This window comes from Pituophis catenifer, unplaced genomic scaffold, assembly GCF_029215685.1.
Source record: "Pituophis catenifer annectens isolate HBS135680 unplaced genomic scaffold, rPitCat1.0.hap2 SCAF_3, whole genome shotgun sequence".
NCBI classification, from domain to species: domain Eukaryota; kingdom Metazoa; phylum Chordata; class Lepidosauria; order Squamata; family Colubridae; genus Pituophis; species Pituophis catenifer.
The window spans coordinates 88,735,706-88,758,318 of record NW_027256883.1 but is presented as its reverse complement, the minus strand read 5'-3'; the positions used below and the strand labels follow the sequence as shown (position 1 = coordinate 88,758,318).

The 22,613-nt window shown below is 34.3% G+C and overlaps 1 protein-coding gene across 3 annotated transcripts in view; it reads left to right on the top strand.

Moving 5' to 3' along the window:
• MARCHF6 (membrane associated ring-CH-type finger 6) overlaps positions 1-22,613 on the top strand; it is a 52,480-nt gene that overhangs the window by 10,304 nt on the left and 19,563 nt on the right. For 2 of the 3 annotated variants that reach the window (XM_070940773.1, XM_070940775.1), the window contains exons 3-12: positions 2,517-2,590; positions 8,520-8,663; positions 9,714-9,786; positions 11,040-11,208; positions 13,636-13,828; positions 18,710-18,771; positions 19,511-19,543; positions 20,428-20,479; positions 21,310-21,368; positions 22,274-22,354. In XM_070940773.1, coding sequence (XP_070796874.1) covers positions 2,517-2,590; positions 8,520-8,663; positions 9,714-9,786; positions 11,040-11,208; positions 13,636-13,828; positions 18,710-18,771; positions 19,511-19,543; positions 20,428-20,479; positions 21,310-21,368; positions 22,274-22,354 — 940 coding nt within the window. The remainder of the gene's footprint in view (positions 1-2,516; positions 2,591-8,519; positions 8,664-9,713; positions 9,787-11,039; positions 11,209-13,635; positions 13,829-18,709; positions 18,772-19,510; positions 19,544-20,427; positions 20,480-21,309; positions 21,369-22,273; positions 22,355-22,613) is intronic. The other variant, XM_070940774.1, reaches the window with a different exon arrangement.

The following is a 22,613-nucleotide window of genomic DNA, read 5'->3' as shown; positions in this document are numbered from 1 at the left end:
TTACACCTGGCTTTTTTCTTCAGCTAATTGATAATGCCTCAGTTTCTTCTAGAGTTGCTTATTTAATATATTATCTCCCTGAAAGTGCTTTCATCATTCTTCAGTATGATTTGTAAAGATTTTTAGTTTAGTCTTTCTGACTTCATTTACATCCTTTGCCTTTATTTACTCTCTTCTAATAATTATTTTTGATTATTCCTATTTTAAGTACAATTTTTCCTATGATTTCCCTTTGTTCTTGGCATTTTCATGTATCTATTGATGTTTTAGATTGAGATAGCTTTCCTTCAACTTCCTTGGCTGATGTTGAAAGTCTGCATTCAATGCATCTTTCTATTGTCCAAGTCTATCTCCATCTTTGGTTAACATGATAACTTACGTTGGAATTCACTTGGATCTTTTCCCTTTCATAATTTTTTTTTTTGTTTCACTTTTCATAATTTCTCCATCGATTCTGATGGAGGTAAGTATTCAAAATCTGTTCTTAATCTGATTTATATTTTTACTATGTACTCTTCAGGTTTAATCTTGCTGGTTCACTTTAATTTTATAAGTCAAACCTACACGACTGACCCCATAATTTATGGTATTTTTTTATAATCTGCCTCTGAAAGTGGAATGCAGTTCTCCATCTTCTGTTTCCTTATTAGGTAGTTTATTTGATTCTAGTATTTCTCTAGGAAATAATACAATAATAGTTGTAGAGTCGAAGTAGTCAATATTAAGAAATATTTTTTTCACAAAATTCTTTCTCCTGCATTATTGAATCCATTTAATCAAGATCTTACAATAATTCTAGGACCTTCTATTTTCCCAACATTTTCAGTCACCAATTATGATTGGAAATAACTAATCATACATCCTTTTGGTGATGTGTTTAGCACCTCTTTCAGCATGCCATAGAATTCTTCAATGTCTTTCACTCTTGCACCTATAGTATGCTACATTGTATAAGTAGCATATACTTGTTTAACATTCATGTTCACTGGATATCCACTAATTTTGCTAGAAATAATCCTGTCACTTAGTGGGTTATAAAATTAATTTAGCGATGTCCTTTATGAATATCTAAGTTACTTCATTCCTTTGTATGGTTTCATGTTTTGAATACTTTCCAAGTTGATTTTGGAGTTCCTCCTTTCAGATGAATTGACTAATCTTTTACTGTACCTTCAAAGCCTTCCTTCATTTCCATTGTGAATTACCCTTAGCTAAAAAGCTCTTTTTGATATTCCCAGCAGGGCTAACCTTATCAAGAGTTTTTGTTCCTATCATTTCAAAGTTGGGGTTCACTAAAGCTTCCAAAGCTTCCTGCAAGAAACTAAAGAAAAATATATTATTAAAGGGCTAAATATTTTTTTACATGTGAAAATGCTTAATTATGAAAACATATTCTGGATATGAGATCAGAATTCAAACTGTTTATACAATTTAAATCCTCTTATTGAAATTATGCAAGAATTCTGTAAATGTCCTTTGGAGTAATATATTAATGATTAATGGGCATTTTTATACATTTTGTAATAAAAGTTTCCATTATATGCATTTTTTATATTCTGTTTTCTCGTTTTGTTACATTTGCCATGAGTTATCTTGGCCGGGATCAAAGTGTAGGCTTGGTGATTTCTTTGGTGTAGCATCAGTTATAGAAGTAATTTTTAGTGGGATCTAAAACAGTAGCTTATTACTACAGAGGAATTCATTTTTCAAAACAAAAATAATCATAACAGTATGCATTTTGAGCCTCTATTTTGCTTATATATTCATTTAAATATTTATGTTTATTTTATGCCCTAATTTGTTAATTTTTTAATGTAATGTTGCTTAAACGTTTTAAGCGGAAAAAGTTTGGTCTAATTTGTCCACAGAACATTCTTCCAAAAGCTTTCTCGTTTGTCTAAATGGTCTTTCGCAAACTACAGATGGGAGAGTAGTGACTTTCTTTTTGCAACCCTGCCACACACACCATTGTTTTTTCTATTCATGAACACTGACATTTGCCAAGGCAAGAAAGACCCCTGGATGTTAGTTTGGGGTTCTTTGAGACCTCTTGAAATAGTACACACCTTGTTCTTGGGATGATTTTGTTTGTTTGACGGCTTGTATTATATTCTTAGTTCATATTTATTCAGAAATATTGAAGATTCAGTATAGCCTCACAAACCCATTTTAAAATTCAAACAGGTTTATAAACATTTTTTTTTAAAGCAGCACTGTATCTCAAGTTAAGCAAAATGTCTCAATCATTTATATTTTAAAAAATACTTTTAATACTTTGGTTTAATCAGCACTGCCCAGTACTTACTTATTCAATTCAAAAACTCTCATTCTTAACAAAAGTATTTGAAGAAAATCAGTACTTACATTATAATGAAATTATAAAATATAAATTGAGTTATTAAAATATATATTACTATTTTCCTTTTTAAAAATTCTTAAATAGTTTCTGAACTCTTGAATATTATGTATTTTTCCTAACATTGTAAATCCATTATTACCATATATTTTAATTGCAGCTTAGTCCAATGGCTCAAACACAGCAGAAAAGAATACTGTGAATTATGTAAACACAGATTTGCTTTCACACCAAGTAAGTATATGACATGAATATATACTATGTGTACATGAAATAGTTATTCTAAGGTTTATGTTTCTTGTAAAGGATTATTTAGCCAGATTGGAAAATTCAAATAATTGGTTCCAAGAAGTGAAATTACATATGTTGTAATTGGTTTCATTTTAACCAAGTCAGTGCAGTCCCTTGGAATAAATGGTGTTACAATGGTACCTTGGTACTCATAGTTAATTGGTTCTGGGAGGCTCAATGAGTACCAAAAATGATGAGTACCAAGCAAATTTTTCCCATAAGGAATAATATACTGAGACACAAGACAGCTGACACTGACATGTTTTAGCTTGGGCATTGAGTACCAAACAAATGATGAATACAGGGACAATATTTTCATGTCAAAATGTGTTGAGTACCAAATTCTATGAGTCTCAAGGCAGTTGAATACCAAGGTATCACTGTACTGCCTTGGTTTAGCTCAGGGAGGCAGTTCATACATCACAAATAATTCTCTTTTCAAGCAATCTTTCTATTAACAAATATAGATACATAAATATATAACAAATATCTTCTAACATATATTATGTGATATGTCACAAAGATATGCTTTTAAAAGTAAAAAAAAAGCATCTGATGAGGTGGGCGGGGTAAGTGAGCGGCGTGGCCAGCCAATATTATTACTGGTTCTCCGAACTACTACAAATTTTTACTACCGGTTCTTGTGAACCGGGAGCAACCCACCACTGTACTTACATAAAGAAGTCATACTGGCTTTAACCAATTTATAGATTAGAGTCATTAGTTATTAGAGTCATTCAGCTATTAGATGTGGTTAAAAAATTAAGTTATAATTACTTCATTTGCAAACTTCTAATTCATTATGATGGGAAATCTTGAAGAATCATTACTGTATTTCTCCACGGGAAAAATGCTGCAAGGAAAGAAAAGCAATAGGAAGGCCAAGAAGAAAACAGAAGTTCCTTTTTCTTTATTTCATTCATACTCCAGTGAACAGAATATTAAGTCACAATTTATTTGATTCAAGATCATTTCAACAGACCAGATCCAAAGTAATCATGATTTTTTCAGTCAATTCATGGTTTATTTGCTCCTAATTTTACCAGTCTTCAGATGATATCCTAACCATCTAAGCCAGGGGTGTCAAACTCGATTTCATTGAGGGATGCATCAGTGTTGTTTGACCTTGGAGGGCCAGAGTGGGTATGGCCAGGATGGGCATGGCCAGCTTGACATCATTCATGTCAGGGGTGCCTGTGGTGGCCCGAGCGCTCTGTCAGAGAAAACAGGCTCCCGAGCTTGGTTTTTGGTTGCGATGACCAAATCCTCTGCAATCCTCTGCGAGTGAAAACAGCTCAGGAGGGCCACGGGTGGCCTTCCTGAGCTCTGTTTTTGCTTGCAGAGGCACTGCGGGCCAGTTCTTTGCTGTTTCCAGGGCGGCCCCAAGGGCCAGATCTAAGCACCCTTTGGACTGGATCTGACCCCTGGGCCTTGAGTTTGATACCCCTGATCTAAGCAGTGTTTTGTTTTCTGCTTCTAGGTTTCTGTAGGTCTTTTTCTATAGGTTTCTATATGTTTTTCTTTCTTTAATGGTGTACATGTGTTGTCTATTTCATGGGCTTTATGTAAGGATATGACTTTCTAAGTTTTGAGGGGGTTTTGTGGCGTATATGTTTTTTCTATAAGGATCAGGCTGTTTATGCTGTCTTTTTAAAGATAGGGACAGATTTTTAATGTAGATTTTTATGTTTAGCATCTGTATAGTTTTCAGAGAATTACTACAGGTAGTTCTTGACTTACAAGCACAATTGTTATTAAGTGAATCACTGTAGTTGATAAGTTATTAACCCAGTTGTTAAGTGAACCTGGTTTCCCCATTAACTTTGCTTGTCAGAAGGTCGCAAAAGGGGATTGCATGACCTTGGGACACAACAATGGTCAAATGTGAACCAGTTGCCAAGCATCTGAATTTTGACCACATGATCATGAGTATGCTGCAAAGGTCATAACTGTTGAAAACAGTCATAAGTCACATTTTTCAGTGCCATTATTGTAACTTTGAATGGTTACTAAGTGAACTGTTGTAAGTTGAGGACTACCTATATTGTTATGTGCCTCTAAGAAAGATTGTCCAAAATTTAAGACAACCCCAAGTTTAGGCTAATCTTTAAACTAATCATCAAGACCATTTGCTGTTTTACTGCAATGTTTATTTCAATGATTTGAACTTTTAGCGATTCTTTTGTGTTCTTAGCACTGAACACCAGATAGTTGTGTAGAAAAATAGTCTACCTATTAGGTAAATTTGATAATTACTCTTGGGAAATGGGTATTCTATTTTGCTCTGTTGCGGGAGCTATATGTTTTGATGTAGTTTGATGCTACATTTAGGTTCTTAAATAAGTCACAGTTAAATAAAACAAATACTATCTGATTTACATGCAATTAGGCCATAGACTTTTCTTTCTTGTTTCTTAAACATGACTAGCTCAAAGTCGCCCAGCTGGTTTTTTTATGGCTAAGGTGAGACTAGAACTCATAGTCTCCTGGTTTCCAGTCTGATGCATTATCCACTAGACCATGGGTGTCAAACGTGCCATGTCATGTTGGCGTCACATGATGTATCATGATATTTTTCCCCTTCACAGAGGCGAGGTGGGCGTGGTCTTTGTGTGACACAACCGGCCCACAGGTCACCAGTTTGACACCCCTGCACTAGACCAAATACCCACATTTATTAGTTTTGTAGAGAAGTAATTTTTGGCTTTTTTATGAAGCTGCTAAAAACCAGAATTCTACAAAAATAGCAATTTGAAACTAGTGCATTTTTGAAAATGAAAATGAAATATTTAACTTTGGCATTAATATAACTCAAGTTCTTGCTCCCTTTGAAAGAACAGATAATCTGTTAACAGTCATATAGGGTGCGTGATAGCTCTGTGGTTAAAGATGCTGAGTGGGTTTGAGACCTGAGCATTGCACGACAGACTTTGCTCCCGTTACTTGCCCCAACTCCTGCCAACCTAGCAGTTTGAAAGCATGCAAATGCAAATAGATAAATAGGTACTGCTTCGGTAAGAAAGTAACAGCATTCTATGTGCCTCAGCATCTAGGCATGTTGGACACATGACCATGGAAATACCTTCAGACAATGCTGGCTTTCTCAGCTAAGAAACAGAGATGGGTACCACTACCAAGAGTCGGACACAAGTGAACAGGAGAAATGTATACCTTTAATATGTTTTGACGTATTCATTGTTTGACAGACAATGAAAGGAAGTATAGGTCAGAAAGATAATAAAAGAATTGGAAATGTTTACCAACCCTAAATACAAATTACACTTTCTGTTACATTTTGCTGTGTCCTGTTGTCTGTGACAGAATTTCCCAACCTTTCTGGGTTGGTGGCTCGGGGGGAGAGGCAGGGGTCTTTACATGCACATGTGTGAACGGGGCCGTGAGCACGCACAATGCAAATGGGGTGGCAACAGTAGTGCCCATGCAGCGCTCACGGCAACATAGTGCCCACACAACACTCGCAGCAACCTACAGGATGAGAACACTTGTGCTGCTGATACAGATCTTGTCTTCTCTCTCAGTTTAAGTGTTTAATGGCTGATTTATTATTCTAACCTCTAAGTTCTAACCTCTAAGCTTACAAGACTGATTTGTCTGGGCAGAAACCCATCCTTCCTATTTTGAGTCAGTGGAAGGACCATATTCTGTGATAACATGTTTGTTTATTGCTGTAGGTCCATGTTTAATTCTGCATCTCTGTATAGGGGCTGTGAAAGATTTCTGTTTGAAACTGAAGAACTGTTATCATTCGTTGTTAACAATGCTGAATTCTGTGTATTATCAAGTAGCTGTTTAACTTTGTTTATATTATCCATAACTGGATGACCTCCCTTGAGGGAGCATGTCTCCCAGATGGACTATACAGGTAGTCCTTGACTTAAAACAGTTTGTTTAGTGACTATTCAAAGTTATAGTGCCATTAAAAAAGTGACTTATGATTGTTTTTCACACTTACGACTGTTGCAGCATCCTCATGATCACATGATCATAATTCAGACATTTGGCAACTGACTCATATGGTTGCATTGTCCTGGGGTCATGTGATCATCTTTTGCAACCTCCTGATGAGCAAAATCAACAGGGAAACCAGATTAATTTAACCATCATGTTACAAACTTAACAACTGCAGTGATTCGCTTAACAACTGTGGCCAGAAAGGTTGTAAAATGGGGCAAAACTCACTTAACAAATGTTTTACTTAGCAACTGGGCTCGATTGTGGTTGTAAATGGAGGGCTACCTCCACAAATATTTTTGGATGTATACTGACAGAATTTTTTAAATAAAATACAATGCAATAATTATCAGGGTATTGCCAATTTGGAATAAATACAGGGAAAGAGTCAGTCCAGACATATTTCTTGCTGCATTATGAATTTTTATTTTCATGAAGAGGAAAGCATAAAGAAGTTCACTCATTGGAAAGACCTGGTTGCCTCCAGTTCTTGCAACCAGTACAACCCAGAATTTCTGAGTAGCTGGGTTAATCATAGAGCAGTGCTTTTTAAACTGCTTGACCACTGTTTTTTAAACTAAAAATGAATTATTTTAGCAATTAATAATGGAATAATATACTAATGACAAAACAACCTATATTAGTTTTCCCTAAGCACAATATCCAGTGTGAATTTAATGTTTTTTCCACTGAAATTCCCATTGTTACATATCAATTTTTCTACCTAAATTCTTCACCTATTTTAATTTTTACTTAGTTCAATTTCACCAACAATTTCTAAATGAGACCCAGCAAATGCTCTGAATTTTGTGTTATAAGTTTTTAAATTTATCAAGTCTCTTTGTAGGCAGTTCTTTTACAATAGCAGGATTTATTTGAAATCAGATGATTTTGACCATTGCAAGGAGAAAGCCTCAAAACATTTTATTTTTGTCTTATTAATACCCAATTCTTGCATTCTGTATAATAGTGATTCTCTGCATATTGTTGGAAGTGTAATGAGCAGGTTGGATTATTTCCATATTTTGTGGCAATGTTGTAAGCAATTTGGAAAATACTTTATAATAGAACGTTATAAAGCATTTTTAAATTTTAAAAGCTGAATTTCCCTTCCAACCTACTATTATTAAATTTAATATTAGTGAACTACATGCCTGCAAAAATATATTGGGTTTGTACATGGGAAATGCTACAACGATATTCTGTGGTTCCTATTGGAAAGAAGGCACAATTTCTTCTGTTGAAGAACGGCTAATTAACTTCCAGTAGTGCTGCTCCATATCCAAAATAACTTTGTATTTCAAAAGTAAACCTGACATAGAATTTAAATTATGTTGGAAACTGATTTTGGATTATAGATCTTTATATAGATTTAGTTGGAGTTACATCCAAAATGTGGATTTCTCTTAACATAAATTCTTTGTTTGAATAGGCACTACTGTTATTCTTAATGTTACATGTTTTATACTGTGCTAACTATTGTTTTTGATATTCATATATTACTTGGCGTTTAACAATCATTTATAATTTTTAAAATGATGCAGTATATTCACATTTAAAACTAATGAAATATTGGAAATGTTAACCTAATTCTATAATGCTGATAAATTCCATTTAGCTAGTTAATGCTTTAATTTTCTTTTTCGCTCCCCTCTTTCTCCATTTCTTTGTGTGCAGTTTTTCCTTTTCCTTTTCCTATATAAAATATAGTAATAAAAATACTTAATTTTGTAATTTACTTAATGGTCCAACTTGGTATAAATAACTTTCCAATGTGATTTTCTCCCCATTAATTTTAGCCATTCTTTATTTATGTCATATACATTATTAAGAGCAGTTCTGTTATATGTTAGTTCTATTAAAACAATAAAAGTTTCATGGTTTCCTCCTTTTCTTAAAGTTTATTCTCCAGATATGCCTTCTCGGCTGCCAATCCAAGATATATTTGCAGGATTGGTTACAAGTATTGGCACAGCAATACGATACTGGTTTCACTATACTCTTGTGGCCTTTGCATGGTTAGGAGTTGTACCTCTTACAGCATGTAAGTATGTTATACAATATACATAGGCAGTACAAGGCAGTAGGAAAAACGTATTTTTGGTTGGCTTTCAGGAAGTGAATTTATCAGCAAAATCAGACCATACATTAAAGAAAAGGCAGTTGCTTAGAGTTGCATGCACAATTCTTCAAAGATTAATCTATATAGCCTCAAGAGTTACTAGTGCTTGCACAAAGAACAGGGCCACACTTAAATGTGTTAAGCTGCCTTCTGAAGCATTCCAGAATATTAAGTTTACTGTTTTTTAGTAGTCATGCTAAAATCATAAATAGTGGTAGAAAAGACTATTTTTGTTTTATCTATATTTTAGGTTTTTTATCCCGTCTTTATTATTTTTAAAAATAAATCAAGGTGGCGAACATATCTAATACTTCTTCCTCCTCCTATTTTGCCCACAACAACCCTGTAAAATGAGATGGGTTGAAAGAGAATGACTGTCTCAAAGTTACCCAGCCGGTTTTCATGCCTAAGGCACAATTAGAACTCAGGGTTTCTGGTTTCTAACCGGGTGCCTTAACCACTAGACCAAACTGTGAGAAAGCAGCACATTGCGATGCCAATCTTAGTTTTTATGTTTTGATTTATTTATCTTTATATAGAGCAGCTTAATTCTCCTGTAAACTAGTTATTGAATATTTAATTTTTGTATAGTATGTGTTGTCCCAGAAACTTCAGAGGCAATTTTCTATTGTTAATTGGGTAATAAAAAACAAACCTAAACGGATTAAGTTACTAGGTGGATAGTCTGACATGATTCAGATTTCCTTAAGTATCTAAGTGTTCAGTTTTGGAACATGACATAAATATAACTCAATCCAATTTTAAAGAGTAAAGATTGCTGTGTGGGAAAACATATGTCTTGCTCTTTTTAGCTTGAATTGGTTCATTTCCTCAGATATGCTGTGAGATTTGCCATTGTTAGTATTGGTTAAGATAACCCTGAAGAAGCTGCCAAATATACTCTTATCAGTTATATCTTGATAACATTCAAGATATTCACCAAGAATTTTATTTACTTTCTCTGCTCTTTAGGCCGTATCTACAAGTGCTTGTTTACTGGCTCTGTGAGCTCACTACTGACGCTGCCATTAGATATGTTATCAACGTAAGTATTAACAAAAAAGTTTTTTTTTCTCATCTATGCTTCTAAATTACAGGTCACTCTTCTCTTTTATGGTCTGATACCTCATTTGTATATCTTAGTATCCCTGTTGTGTAATTCAGTATAAAATTGTTGCTACATATTAAATGCAACTTATACTATGAAATTTCACTATTCGCTTTGTATTATTAGAAAAGTATATGAATATAGTATTTCTTTGGTTTGAGAAAAGCATATTGGGCTTCTTTACTTACAAATGCAACATAATTCTTCAATTCTAACATTACTAGGTGGCTCAGTGGCTAAGACACTGAGCTTGTTGATCAGAAAGATAGGCAGTTCGGCAGTTCGAATCTCTAGTACAGGGCTCCTGCATGACTAGATGACCTCCAAGGTCCCTTCCAACTCTGTTACTCTGTTACTCTGTTACTCTGTTACTATTATAAAGCTCCCACACACATAAAACCCAATGAATTAATATTGAATAGCAATCTAATTAACCATACTTTAATATATATTTTAATATTAATAAGCCACATTAATCTTGTGGTAAATATCAGTCCATTATTTTAAATTGTAAATAAAGTAAGAGTCAGACTTCAAACATTAAGCTGGATGTTAAAAATCACTTCAGTTCAGTCTAAAATGTTTATAAAAGGAAATACTATTTAATAATGCTGGAGTCCAATAATATGGGGAAAGTAACTGAAAGATTTGTGGTCTTAATTCCAATTTTATACTGTATGCACGCACTATTTGTCAGATACAAAAACCACTAGGATGTATAAATATGTATTAATTTAATGTTACTTTAATATATACTTTAATATTAATATTATAATATTTTATAATTTTACATTTTACTGTTGTAAACAATCCAGAGTAGCCCCATAGGGAGATGGGCGACAAATAAATTTAATAATGAATAAATAGATATTAATTATTTGTAGAAAATTAATTGGTAAGGAGTTCTTATTTTAATTGGTATGATATAACCATAATTAGCATGGTTATTAATATAAAATAGAATAAAATTCTATGGAGGGAAACTTGCTGATAATGACTTTTATGCAATGGCAGACTAATTTGTAAGGAAATGGATAGAATAAATTGAAGCTGAAATAGCTATAAGCTACCAAAGTATGTTTTTTTTCCTTATGGGTGCTTGATAGTAGAGGCAATCAACAGCAGTGATTTCCACTAATGGTTACAGTATGTCAACTGATTGTATAATGTGTTGAATATTTCTTCAACAGGGAGAATTTATTGGCAGACTGTTTGCAAGGTTGTTTTGTTGTGACATGCACACTCTGTGCGTTTATCAGTCTTGTATGGTTACGTGAACAAATTGTCCATGGAGGTGCACCACAGTGGCTAGAACAGAATCAGCAGCAAGCCATTAATGGTGTTGGGCAACAGAATGAGGTAACATGCTGTTTACTTTATATGCAGTAACTTTCAGTTTGAATTTTTTTGATACATGTAAGCCTTTTCTGTCTCTTTTTCCTATCTTTAAACAGCTGGAAGTGTTTATAAAACATGTTGGATCCATTCATATAATCTGTTGCATAAAACATTTTTTTTCTAGCACAAACTTTAGGACTTGAGGTTAATCCAAAGAGTGGTATGTTTATACCGACATTGAACACTGATGCTTTATTCTTTATGCTTATTAAATGTCACAGAAAGGCTATGTTTAACCATATTACTAATTCATGGTTTATCATTATAAGAATGAGCTTCAGTAAGCAGCTTTATGAACAACCTACTTCCGCTGTTGGGAAAACAAATTCAGACTTGTTTTACATTATTTTGAAATAACAAAGTTTATGAATAAATGCACATTTACTTTTAAAACAAATTTAAAATATTTACATACCTTTCATCATGTAATAATTCACAGCACTCTACAGGATTAAAATACATTTTGACTATAATGACCTATGCAGATTAATCTATGGATCTAAATGAAGAACTGGTTGTTTAGTGCTATGTTACCAGGAACACTTCCAGATGGTATCCATTGCTCCTAAAATAAAAGAACATCTATTTTTTCAGATTTCCTAGACTTACTTTTTAGATTAACCTTAGCATAAAAGTGGTAGCTAATGCAGTTTTTCTACTAAGTGTACCATAGAGCAAGCTTGCAGCTATGTGGTTTACTATCCATAGCTTTCAGATGATTTACAGAGTGCATTATGATATCAAGTGTTGAGGCTTCTAATTCATGCCTGAAGTGATCAACCATATTTCTTCAGATAACAATCTTCGTCAATCTTATTAGAAGATTCAAATTACTTGTCATGATCCAGACACTGACTTAAATATTCATAGCCCTTTCTGATTCTGGTATAACAGATGAAAAGCTGGTGTCATTGACACTGTAAATTAAATCTTGTTCCAGTCTGCTGATGACTCCTCCTACTGACTTCATACAGTTATTGAATGACATTTATTGTAGTCTGGACGTACCATCTGGGCCATTTCACCAGCAGTTAAAACACCCATGATGAACAGATTGACAGTAAATAATCAGTCAGAAAGTTTCAAGCATCTTGTCCACATTCTTAATTTACAACTCCTGATCCCTCAGAATTGAATGTCCCACTTGAATTGGTTTACTGCATATTACAATGCCTTATGGTTTCTATTAGGTTGAAAAAGGCACGTAGGAGAAAATATGTCAATGGCTTGTGTTGTTACTCTGGCAGCATGACTAAAGCCTCAACAGGATCACCTATGATAGCTATGGAAAATCTCCAGTCCATCTCAGAAATTCATTGGTTTCTGATCTGATATCAAGGAAGAGGCTTCCAGTCTTATAAACTTTTGAAGATTTCAAACAGATTGATGATATATGAAAACACATGTACTATATCATCCAGAATAATTTCTACATCTGAAACTTGGTTACTCGGCCTTTATCAGATTACGGTTATTTCCTCCTTTAGGAAATAAAGGAGTAATTTTAGTACAACTAATGGGCTATAGGGATCTCTTTCCTGCAGCCTATACTCAGCTGATTGATACGTTGCATGTAATATGACACCAATGTATGCAAATGTTTTGTTTTGCAATGTATGCAAAACAAAGCAGGGGGACATCAGTCTAGGATCTACTTTTCATACTATAGATGGAGGTGTAGAATACCTCTGTGCTGAAGTGTTAAGAATCTCCCTATAGCAACATTTGTTTTTCCCCTTAGTGTTCTCCTGCAAGTACAGGATCACATTTTTTTCAGGTTAACTGAGTGTTGATCCATTGGCTGCAGCAGGAATTAGTTTATTGCCTGAGCCTGACATTCTGGGATGAGAGAGAGTGACTAGTGCAAAGTCACTCAGCTGGTTTTTAAACTTAAGGCAGAACTAGAAATCATGGTACCCTGGTTTCTAACCTGGAGCCTTAATCATTAGACCAAATCAGCTCCCAGCTGGGTCTGAGGTATTAAGAATCTTTCTATAGCAGAGGTGTCAAACTCAAGGCCCATGGGCCAGATCCGGCCCGCGGTGTACTTAAATCTGGCCCATGGGGCCAATCTGGAAATAGCAAAGGAGCAGCGTGCGGTGTCTCTGCCAGCGAAAATGGAGCTTGGGAGGGCCAGCTGCAGCCCTCCTGGACTCCGTTTTCACTGGCAGAGGGTTGCACAAGGCCGTCACAGCGCTCGGGCCACCACAGGCGCACCTGACACAAGTAATGTACTGGCCACGCCTACCTGACCCCACAACCCTGATGCGGCACTCAATGAAGCTTGTTTCTAGATTTGCTCTTTAAAATATCCGAACAATTTTCATTGATAAAGTGCAGCACATCATCTTAGTTCAACTAAAATTTTGTTGATTTTTTTGCATTCAGGCTCAGGGTATAGGAAATGCTGGTGCTGAAAACGCTGTACTTGATCAGCCTGTGGACCAGCCTGCTGAGAATGTAGTTGTAGGTGAAAATCCAGAAATTCTAGAAGAACAGCCAGATGAAGAAGAAGAAGACAATGAAGATGAAGAAGATGTTGTAGTTGAAGATGCAGCAGATGCAAACAATGGAGGACAAGGTATACTGATTATATATTGTGGCCCATTTATTGCAAGGGTTACTTTCTAGGAAAAAATAATAATTTCTTTAAAAAGATTTTTTTTTTATAAAACAAATAAACATTTAAAACATCAATCATCCCTCTCCTGTCACATCTCGGTGTTGACTTCTACTTTTCTTTTTGTTCTTCTTGTTCCAACAGTTTCTTCTATCTTAATCGTCATCCAATCCACTGTAAAAATTCATTCCTGTAGTGTTTTTAAATAGGCTGTACACGGCCCTGAGTCCTTCGGGAGAAGGGCGGTATAGAAATAAAATTATTATTATTATTATTATTATTATTATTATTATTATTATTATTATTATTATTATTATTTATTGGTTAATCTTTAGTGAGATTCACAGCCTTTGAGGCTGGTTAATAGCTCAGCAGCTCGAGTCCTAACCAAGGACCTAGGAACTGTTAAGGTATCGTCGGAGGATGTAAGCTGTTCCGAGTAAGGTGGTTTTTTGTAGAGTCAAAATGTTCAAGTCCGGCAAATTTAGAATTTCTAAATAGCGGGGTAGCCCTTTGGGTATTGCTCCGAGGGCTCCAATTACAATCGGGACAACACACGATTTCTTTTTCCACAGTCGCTCAACTTCAATTTGTAAGTCCCGGTACTTTGTGATTTTTTCTTGCTGCTTATCTTCAATTCGTGCATCACCAGGTATTGCAATGTCAATGAACCATACTTTTTTCTTTTCAACTATTGTTATGTCAGGTGTGTTGTGGACCAAGTGCCTGTCAGTCTGAATCCTAAAGTCCCACAAGATCTTGAGTTTCTCATTCTCTAAAACTTTCTCAACCTGATGTTCCCAGTGGTTTTTGCTGTACTCAAATCCAAACTTCTGGCACAATTTCCAGTGAATGATTTTAGCAACACGGTCATGGCATTGTAGGTAGTCAGTTTGTGAAATTTTGCTGCACCCACTGATCAGGTGGTCAACTGTCTCTTCTTTTTCATTGCAGAGGCGGCATTTGCTGTTGGTGGTAACATGTTGAATTTTTGCCTTCATACAGTTTGTGGCTAGGGCTTGTTCTTGAGCTGCCAAAATAAAGCTTTCTGTTTCTTTTTTCAGTACTCCTGATCTTAACCAGTTCCAAGTTAGTTTCTGGTCAGCTTTGCCTTCAATACTTTTCAAGTATTGGCCATGCAGAGCTTTGTGTTTCCAATTTTCAGCTCGCTGCTCAATTACTTCTTTCTTATATTCTGCTTTTGTTTTAGTTGTCTTTAAAAGGCCTCCTTTATTTACTTCCTTAATCATTGGTTCTTCACTTTTCTGGATGTAACTTCTGGATTATTATTATTATTATTATTATTATTATTATTATTATTTTCTTACTATCAAATTTTTATACATAGTTATAAAATTAATAATTTATATCTCTTTTCCAACCAACAATAAAAATAAATGCAGCTGTTATTACATGTATAATCAAATAAATATATTCCTTTTTAATTTTATCCGGTAGGATACCCAATAGGAACAACTCTGGTTTAAATTCAATACGTATTTGTGTCATTTCTTCCAGCCAAATTTTAATTTTATTCCAATAATTTTTTGCTTCAGGACATGTCCACCACATATGATAATAAGATTCTGGTAGTTGGTGACATTTCCAACATTTCGCTGATTTATCTTTAAACATTTTTGCTAACTTCTCCGGTGGCATATGCCATCTATAAAACATTTTATATTGGTTTTTCTTGTATGCGGTGGACATTGTTAATTTATAATTCCTTTCCCATAGTTGCCATTTTTCAAGCTCAATTGAATGTCCAAAATTTCTTCCCCAAGCTATCATTCTTTCATCTGTTCCTCCTCCAATTCAATATATAACAAAAAATTATTAAAAAAAATATATTAAATTTTCTTCTGTGAGTATCCTATCTAACTCAGTCTTTTCCAAATGTAACTTAGCATTTTTTCATAACTTGTTCTTATCTGCATATACATATACCAATCTATCTCAATCCCCTGTTCTTCCAATTCTTGTTTCTCTTTCAATTCCCTCTTATCTGTTAACAAATCCTTATATCTAACAATATTTCCAAAATTAAAAACATTTGGGTGTATTAAAGCTTCCTTCATTGAGAACCATATTGATATTTTCATATAATATTTATCTCTAATCTTCTTCCAAACCAATAACAATGCATTTCTTCTATAATGTCTATGAAAGTATGTATGTATTTTATTTCTACCATACTACAAAAAAGCATGCCAACCTAGTTGCAAATCATGCCCTTCCAAAGTTAACAACTTTATATTTCTTAATTCAATCCATTTTTTCAATCATGTCAATGTTGCTGCTTGGTAGTATAATTCCCAATTTGGTAACCCAAATCCCCCTCGTGACCTTGTATCTTGCAACATTTTCAAATTTATTATTGCCTTTTTTCTATGCCATATAAATTTCCTCATTATCTTATTCAGATATTGAAAATATGTCTTTTCAATTTCAATTGGCACTGTCTGAAATAGAAATAACAATCTTGGTAATATGTTCATCTTTATCAATGCAATCTGTCCCATAAGTGATATTTGAAGATTCTTCCATTTTTCTAAATCTTTTTCAATTTGTTGTCTTAATTTGTAGTAATTTTCTTCCTTTATTGTTGCACATCTTGAAGTTAAATATATCTCCATGTATTTAACTTTCTTCACGACTTGTATATCTAACTTTTCTCTTATTTCTCTGTTTTGTTTTTCTGTTGTATTTTTCACCAAAATTTTTGTTTTATCTTTATTTATTTTCAAACCAGAAACTTTTCTATATTTTTCTATCTGTTCTAGTAATTTGGATCCTGTTATTTGTGATTCCTCTATAATAAATACCAGGTCATCTGCAAACGCTTGTAATATATACTGCTCTTTTATAATTTTCATCCCTTTTATCTCATCATTTCGTCTAATATTTCTATTTAGAACTTCTAGAGTCAGAATAAACAATAATGGTTATAATGGGCAGCCTTGTCTAGTCCCTTTCCTTATATTGATTTTTTCTGTCATTTCTCCATTCATCATTATCTTAGCAAATTGTCTGTCATATATTGTTTTTATGATATTTATAAATCTCTCCCCAAAGTCCATTTTCTGTAATTGTATTATCTTTTTTTTAATGAAAAAATAATAATTTCAAAGATTATTTATACTTTGTTTTTTCTTCAAATCACATAATATTAGTAAACACAATTATCATACTTTAAAAGCATCATTTTGTGCATTTTTGCACAGTGTATTACGGTAACAATACAGCAAATAAAATAAGTTTCAGACTTCTCTGATAATTATAATTATTCTATTGAATTCTGGTAAACAGGTGACCATATCTAAACATTGAAAAGATCACCTTTATAGTTACCAAAATATTTGTACTTCCTTGCATATTATTATAAGAGGACTATTTAATTGTATAGCTTGTTATCCTGCATTTATTTATTTGTTACAGATATTTCTTTGCCAAGGTCTCCTGACAGTTTGCACTTGAATTTACATAGGGACAGGTCCCTCCCTAATCATACACACTCTGCAGGCAGGCATGGATCAGGCAGATTATTTCTGGAGATTATAGCCTCTGTAGTCAAGCCATATAAGATTGGCTACATCAAAAATAGTGCTTTTAAATTGGACTTGGAAGCTGTTGATAACCAATACAGCAATTGAAGAACTGGTATAATATTTATAGAGCATCTGTCACCTACTAGTAGCTTGGCAATCTTATGTTCCAACTGTAGTTTGTGAACTTATATTTCTTTATAGACTATAATGCAGTAATTTGTATAAGTGATGATGATATGAATCACTGTAGACTGAGCATCCTGGTCAAAGCTTCCAGTCAGAGTTTCTACCTCCTTTAGCGGAAGTGTGGATCACTTTATTAGAGCAACTCTGTCCAGAACTAATAATGGAATGTTCACAGATCAGGATGTTTCTGGATAAATAGTAACTTTGTCTTTCTGAGGTTAAATCTTAAATTTGTTTCTATCCATGCGGACCCTCACGTTTTTCAGACACCAAGTTCTGGCCCAGGCAGGGGTGGAAACTATCTGCTCAATTGCTCCCCATCAATAAGCACTGAGTAGAACCACCAGCAGACTGATTTTATAGGTGGTTCAATAATGTATCATGGTGATACTGAAGTATGTGAAGTAGTCTAATAGAAACAAGAGGGGGAAGCTCCCAACCCCTAGGTCCCACTGGGTCCCAAGAGTGCTGCTTCTGTTCTGTACTCAGGCTTGAATCCAGTCAAAATGGCTCCAAGATAATCCATGTCATCAACAATCCTCTGCAGCTGAAACAGTACATTTTCAACAGCTTTCTTCCCAAAGGGAAGTATATGGAAATAGGATGAACATTCTCCAGTAGGACTGGAAAGAGGGATCACTTCTTCAAGCCAGAGTGTTCTTCCAAGGCAGGTGGCATATCAATAAAGGAGAATATTTGTAGCGCAGGGTTGAAATGACGGGTCCTTGCTCCTCTCTGATGTTGGTGTCAGATGTTTCATTAATCCAAACTGGGTAACATTATCAATGCTAGTGGCATACTCTCTGTCCAAGAAGAGAAAGTTCAGTTTTTTGGATCGTTCACACACACCTTTCCTGCCTAGATGAGCTAGAAGTAAGGGTCCACAGATCACATGTACAGTAGCAGTGTTTATAGAACAGACAATCCTTTCCAATTCCTCTGTTTCCAGAAGCTCAAACATATCCTGAATAACATCACAATATGTTACCCAACCATCACACTAGAACTGTCCAAGCCTGGAGCAAATATGAGTAGTGTTCTCCTTGAAGAATATAGCAAATATATCAATTTTTTTTCTTATTGTTAAATATTTTGATACTCTGTGTAGATGACATGAATTGGAATGCATTGGAATGGGATCGAGCAGCAGAAGAACTTACATGGGAGAGAGTGAGTATGGCCTATACGTTCAGAAATATTTTTTCCCTGTAGTCATGAAACAGTTTGAAAAGCTTAATCTGCTTGGCATTGAGGATGGTTTTCTATGCTGCATCCTTTTTGTCAGCTTCATCTTCCAATTTATATTGATCAAACCATATATTACAATTGATACAAAATAACCTATAATAATACAGAGTTCCCCCACTCCTTTAGTAGAAAAAAAACAGCAGTTTGGGGAAGACAAAGAATATTGTTGGTAAAAAGGGCATATTTAAAAGAGAAAATATACTTTGCAAAAAGTCCTGAAACAATTTAAAGTGTGAAAATTGTAAAATATAACTTTATAAAGTATCCTTTTCCCTTTTGCTATTTCTCTAATTCTTGAAGCTGCTGTTCCAGTTGAAAATAGCAATAGAAGATATGCATTTCTATGATACTTTGTAAAAATATTAGATTCATCAAAACAAACTTTTATTATGGTCAGAGACCAGCATATATTGGCTGCACATATTGTACTAATTCACAGTGATTGAGCCATTAGCATAATATGTGAACTCAGCCATTTTTATTTAAAAACCATAATTAATGGTTGAGCACGGTGTATGTCGCTTTTAACACACTTTAACTTTTGCACCTTTCCAATAAATTGAGAACAGGTTGGGAAATAGTTCTTTAAAACTTAGCAGCCTCTTGAATGCTATAATATAGGCTATGTTAGTTAATGTTCAAAATTATTTCTTGTTTATAGATGCTTGGACTTGATGGATCCCTAGTTTTTTTGGTAAGTGAATTGTAATGGTTATTGTTATTACTGCCATTCTTATCTAGCAAGTAGAATTCATATATGTTAAATCTTTGAGTACAGTGTCAGCTAAATATACCACATACTTTTTAGAAATGCCAAGTTTTTACCAAAAAAAAAATACCTTAATAGTTTGTGTGACGTATTTACTGCGCAGGTAGTAATTACTTGGCATATATAATACCCATTACTTCATGAACAGCATTGGTTTCTAGTGTGTTTCTGAGCGCACTTCCCCTTTAAAGCCCTTCATGACTTGGGACCAAGTTACCCGAGAGACCATCTTCTCCCAGTTGTTTCTACTAGCAGGATGGGCATACTCTGAGTCGTGTCAGCCAAGAGATATTTGTCTTTCTTGGTATATCTTCTTTGCCTATTGCCTGCCCTCAGGAACATTCTCCCTCCAGCTATTAGGAGGGACCCATCTCTGTCAGCCTTTCAGAAGGCCTTGAAGAACTGCCTGTATGCCCAGGTTTGGGGTCTCAAGTGTCTGAAAGGGTCCATTTCCTAGCTTTGCTAACATACATGGAATATAATAATTCTCAACTGCTATATGTTTTTACTTTTTCTTTTTGTATGGTGATTGTAATTGTTTTAATTAATTTTATGATAGTTTGCCATTCAAAGTCACTTGTTTGAGATGGTCAGCCATACAAATTGAACAAATACAATGCATTAACCTTCCTTGTGATGATGTGAATGTACAGCCTACAGATAAAAATTTTATTGCAGAAAACCCTACATTTCATTGTAGAAAAATTAGAAAAGAAATTAATAGCAGAATGACAAGAACACAATAGAAGATAATATTGCTTATCAGTTAGTTTTGTATGGTTACTTTTCATTTTTCCCTACTTCTTCAGGAACATGTGTTTTGGGTGGTATCATTAAACACACTATTCATACTTGTCTTTGGTAAGTTATTGCATTTTCAATTATTTCAGAATAATTTTTCATATGGTACAAATTATGCTAGAGCTCCATGAATTTTAACTACTAGTTATGTGTTTTTGTTAGGAAAAGAAGTAGGTTTTTTATGTTTCTCAAAGGAAACTGACTCCATAGTAGGCCTGCATGCAATTTAGTGACTGCATAATTATAATTTTACATAGAGCATCAAATGGTTTTTTTACCCATGAATGTGCTCATACCATTACTTGTTGCATCTGATTTTTATTCTAATACATGCCAATTATAACCCATGCAAACTGAAGCCATAGAAAAATAATTTTGCTATGAAAACTAATAATTTTGAGGCCATTTTTTTTTTTTACAAAATCTATAAAATCCAGACAGTATTAATCAAATGTTTTATTGAATAATTATATTTTCACCCAAATATAATTGGTCCACACAGAGATTTCAGCTCATGGCTCTTGTTGTCTAGAAGAGGCTGATAGTTTTCATTTCTGCTTTTATTTCATCAAGTTTCTGAATTGAGAACTATGGTTAATTGTAATTATGGTCAGCTTAATTCTGAAGTTGACTTGTTTTTAACCAATTACACCTAATCATGACCAGAATTGTTTAATTCAAATAACAAAACAAGACACAGGCTGAAAAGGTTTTTGCACTAAATTGTTTCATTTCATTTGCACTAAATCATTATTTGGCATAACGTGGGCCATGTTTATATAGCAAATTTATAAACCCAGTTATTTACATCTATTTATTACCTAATGGTTAGTTTTAAAATGTATATTTATCAAAAAGAGCCATCTGTCACCAATTTCTTTCTCTCCTAGCATTTTGCCCCTATCACATCGGACACTTCTCTATAGTTGGGCTTGGCTTTGAAGAATATGTAAGTGATTCTGTTAATCCCACAGAAGTTTTACTTATGAACTGAATCATCCTTCTTTCCTACTGGTTACCCATGTTTCCTGGAGTAAAGGAAGGGTGATTTTTATCCGGTGTGAAATCCAAGCACAACTTCCACCAAAAACATAGGGAAGGAATGTATCTGTGATTCCTTTAGCTTTCCTTTCTGCAAAAATTGTAATATAGGTGAGAGGGCAGCCAGTTTTTCTCATAATAGGTATTTTATAGACAGAATTTTTGTCCCCACAAGATAAGGAAAGAAGTTATTCCTTTTTGAAACGCAAATAATCCTCTGAAACCCATACTACCTGCACATTCCAGGAATTTTGGGAAAGGGAATGTTAAATGGTAGCCACAAACTATGGTATGGCCAGAGAAAGGACATTGCTACCTGATAAAAATCTTTCACTAAGCTACTTTGGGTGGGAGGATGATTATGATTATTGGTGGTGTGTCAAATGAATATTGATTGGGATTTTCAATCCAGTTTACCCTCTGCCGTAGTGTCCAGTGAATGATTTTGGGCCAGTCACTGTCTTTCAGCCCAACTCAACTCACAGGTTTGTTGTGGAAGGAAAATAGGAAGGGAACACTATGTGTGCCTACTTGAGTTTCTCTACAAAAAGGGCAGGATATAAATGTAGCATCTGTTTATAACTGTTTGATTAACCGGTTAATCAAATAGTTAAGCAATTGTGTAGTGTTCAGTCAGCTAAAATAATAAATAGCATCATTAGTGTTAAAATTTGTGTTAAAGTTAAAATCTATTTAGAAATGAAATACACATGTAATAGAAAATCTGATGGTCGATTCATAATGTATGTGCAATGTTTTATAGGTCTTCTTAAAAAGTGGTCTATTTGATGTATGTTTGTTTATGGTTTTCAGGTTCAAGCTTCTCATTTCGAAGGCCTGATCACAACCATCGTTGGCTATGTGCTGCTGGCAGTCTCTTTAATTGTCAGTCATGTATCCTTTTAAATACTTGTATAAATCTTAACATTTGAACATTGGTTGGTCACTCTACTAGCAGATTTTGCTTTATCTATTTTGGGGTAGAAAAGACCAATTAATTGTATTCCATTCTTAGATTATTAGCATCAGGCTCCCTCTGTAGTGGAGTATTGGAAGCACAGCGGATTACCTACTCTATTTGTGTGGGGTTCAGAATGTCCTGTTGACTGAAATGATTTCCTGTGAATTAACACTCTCATCCACAAAGTAATAT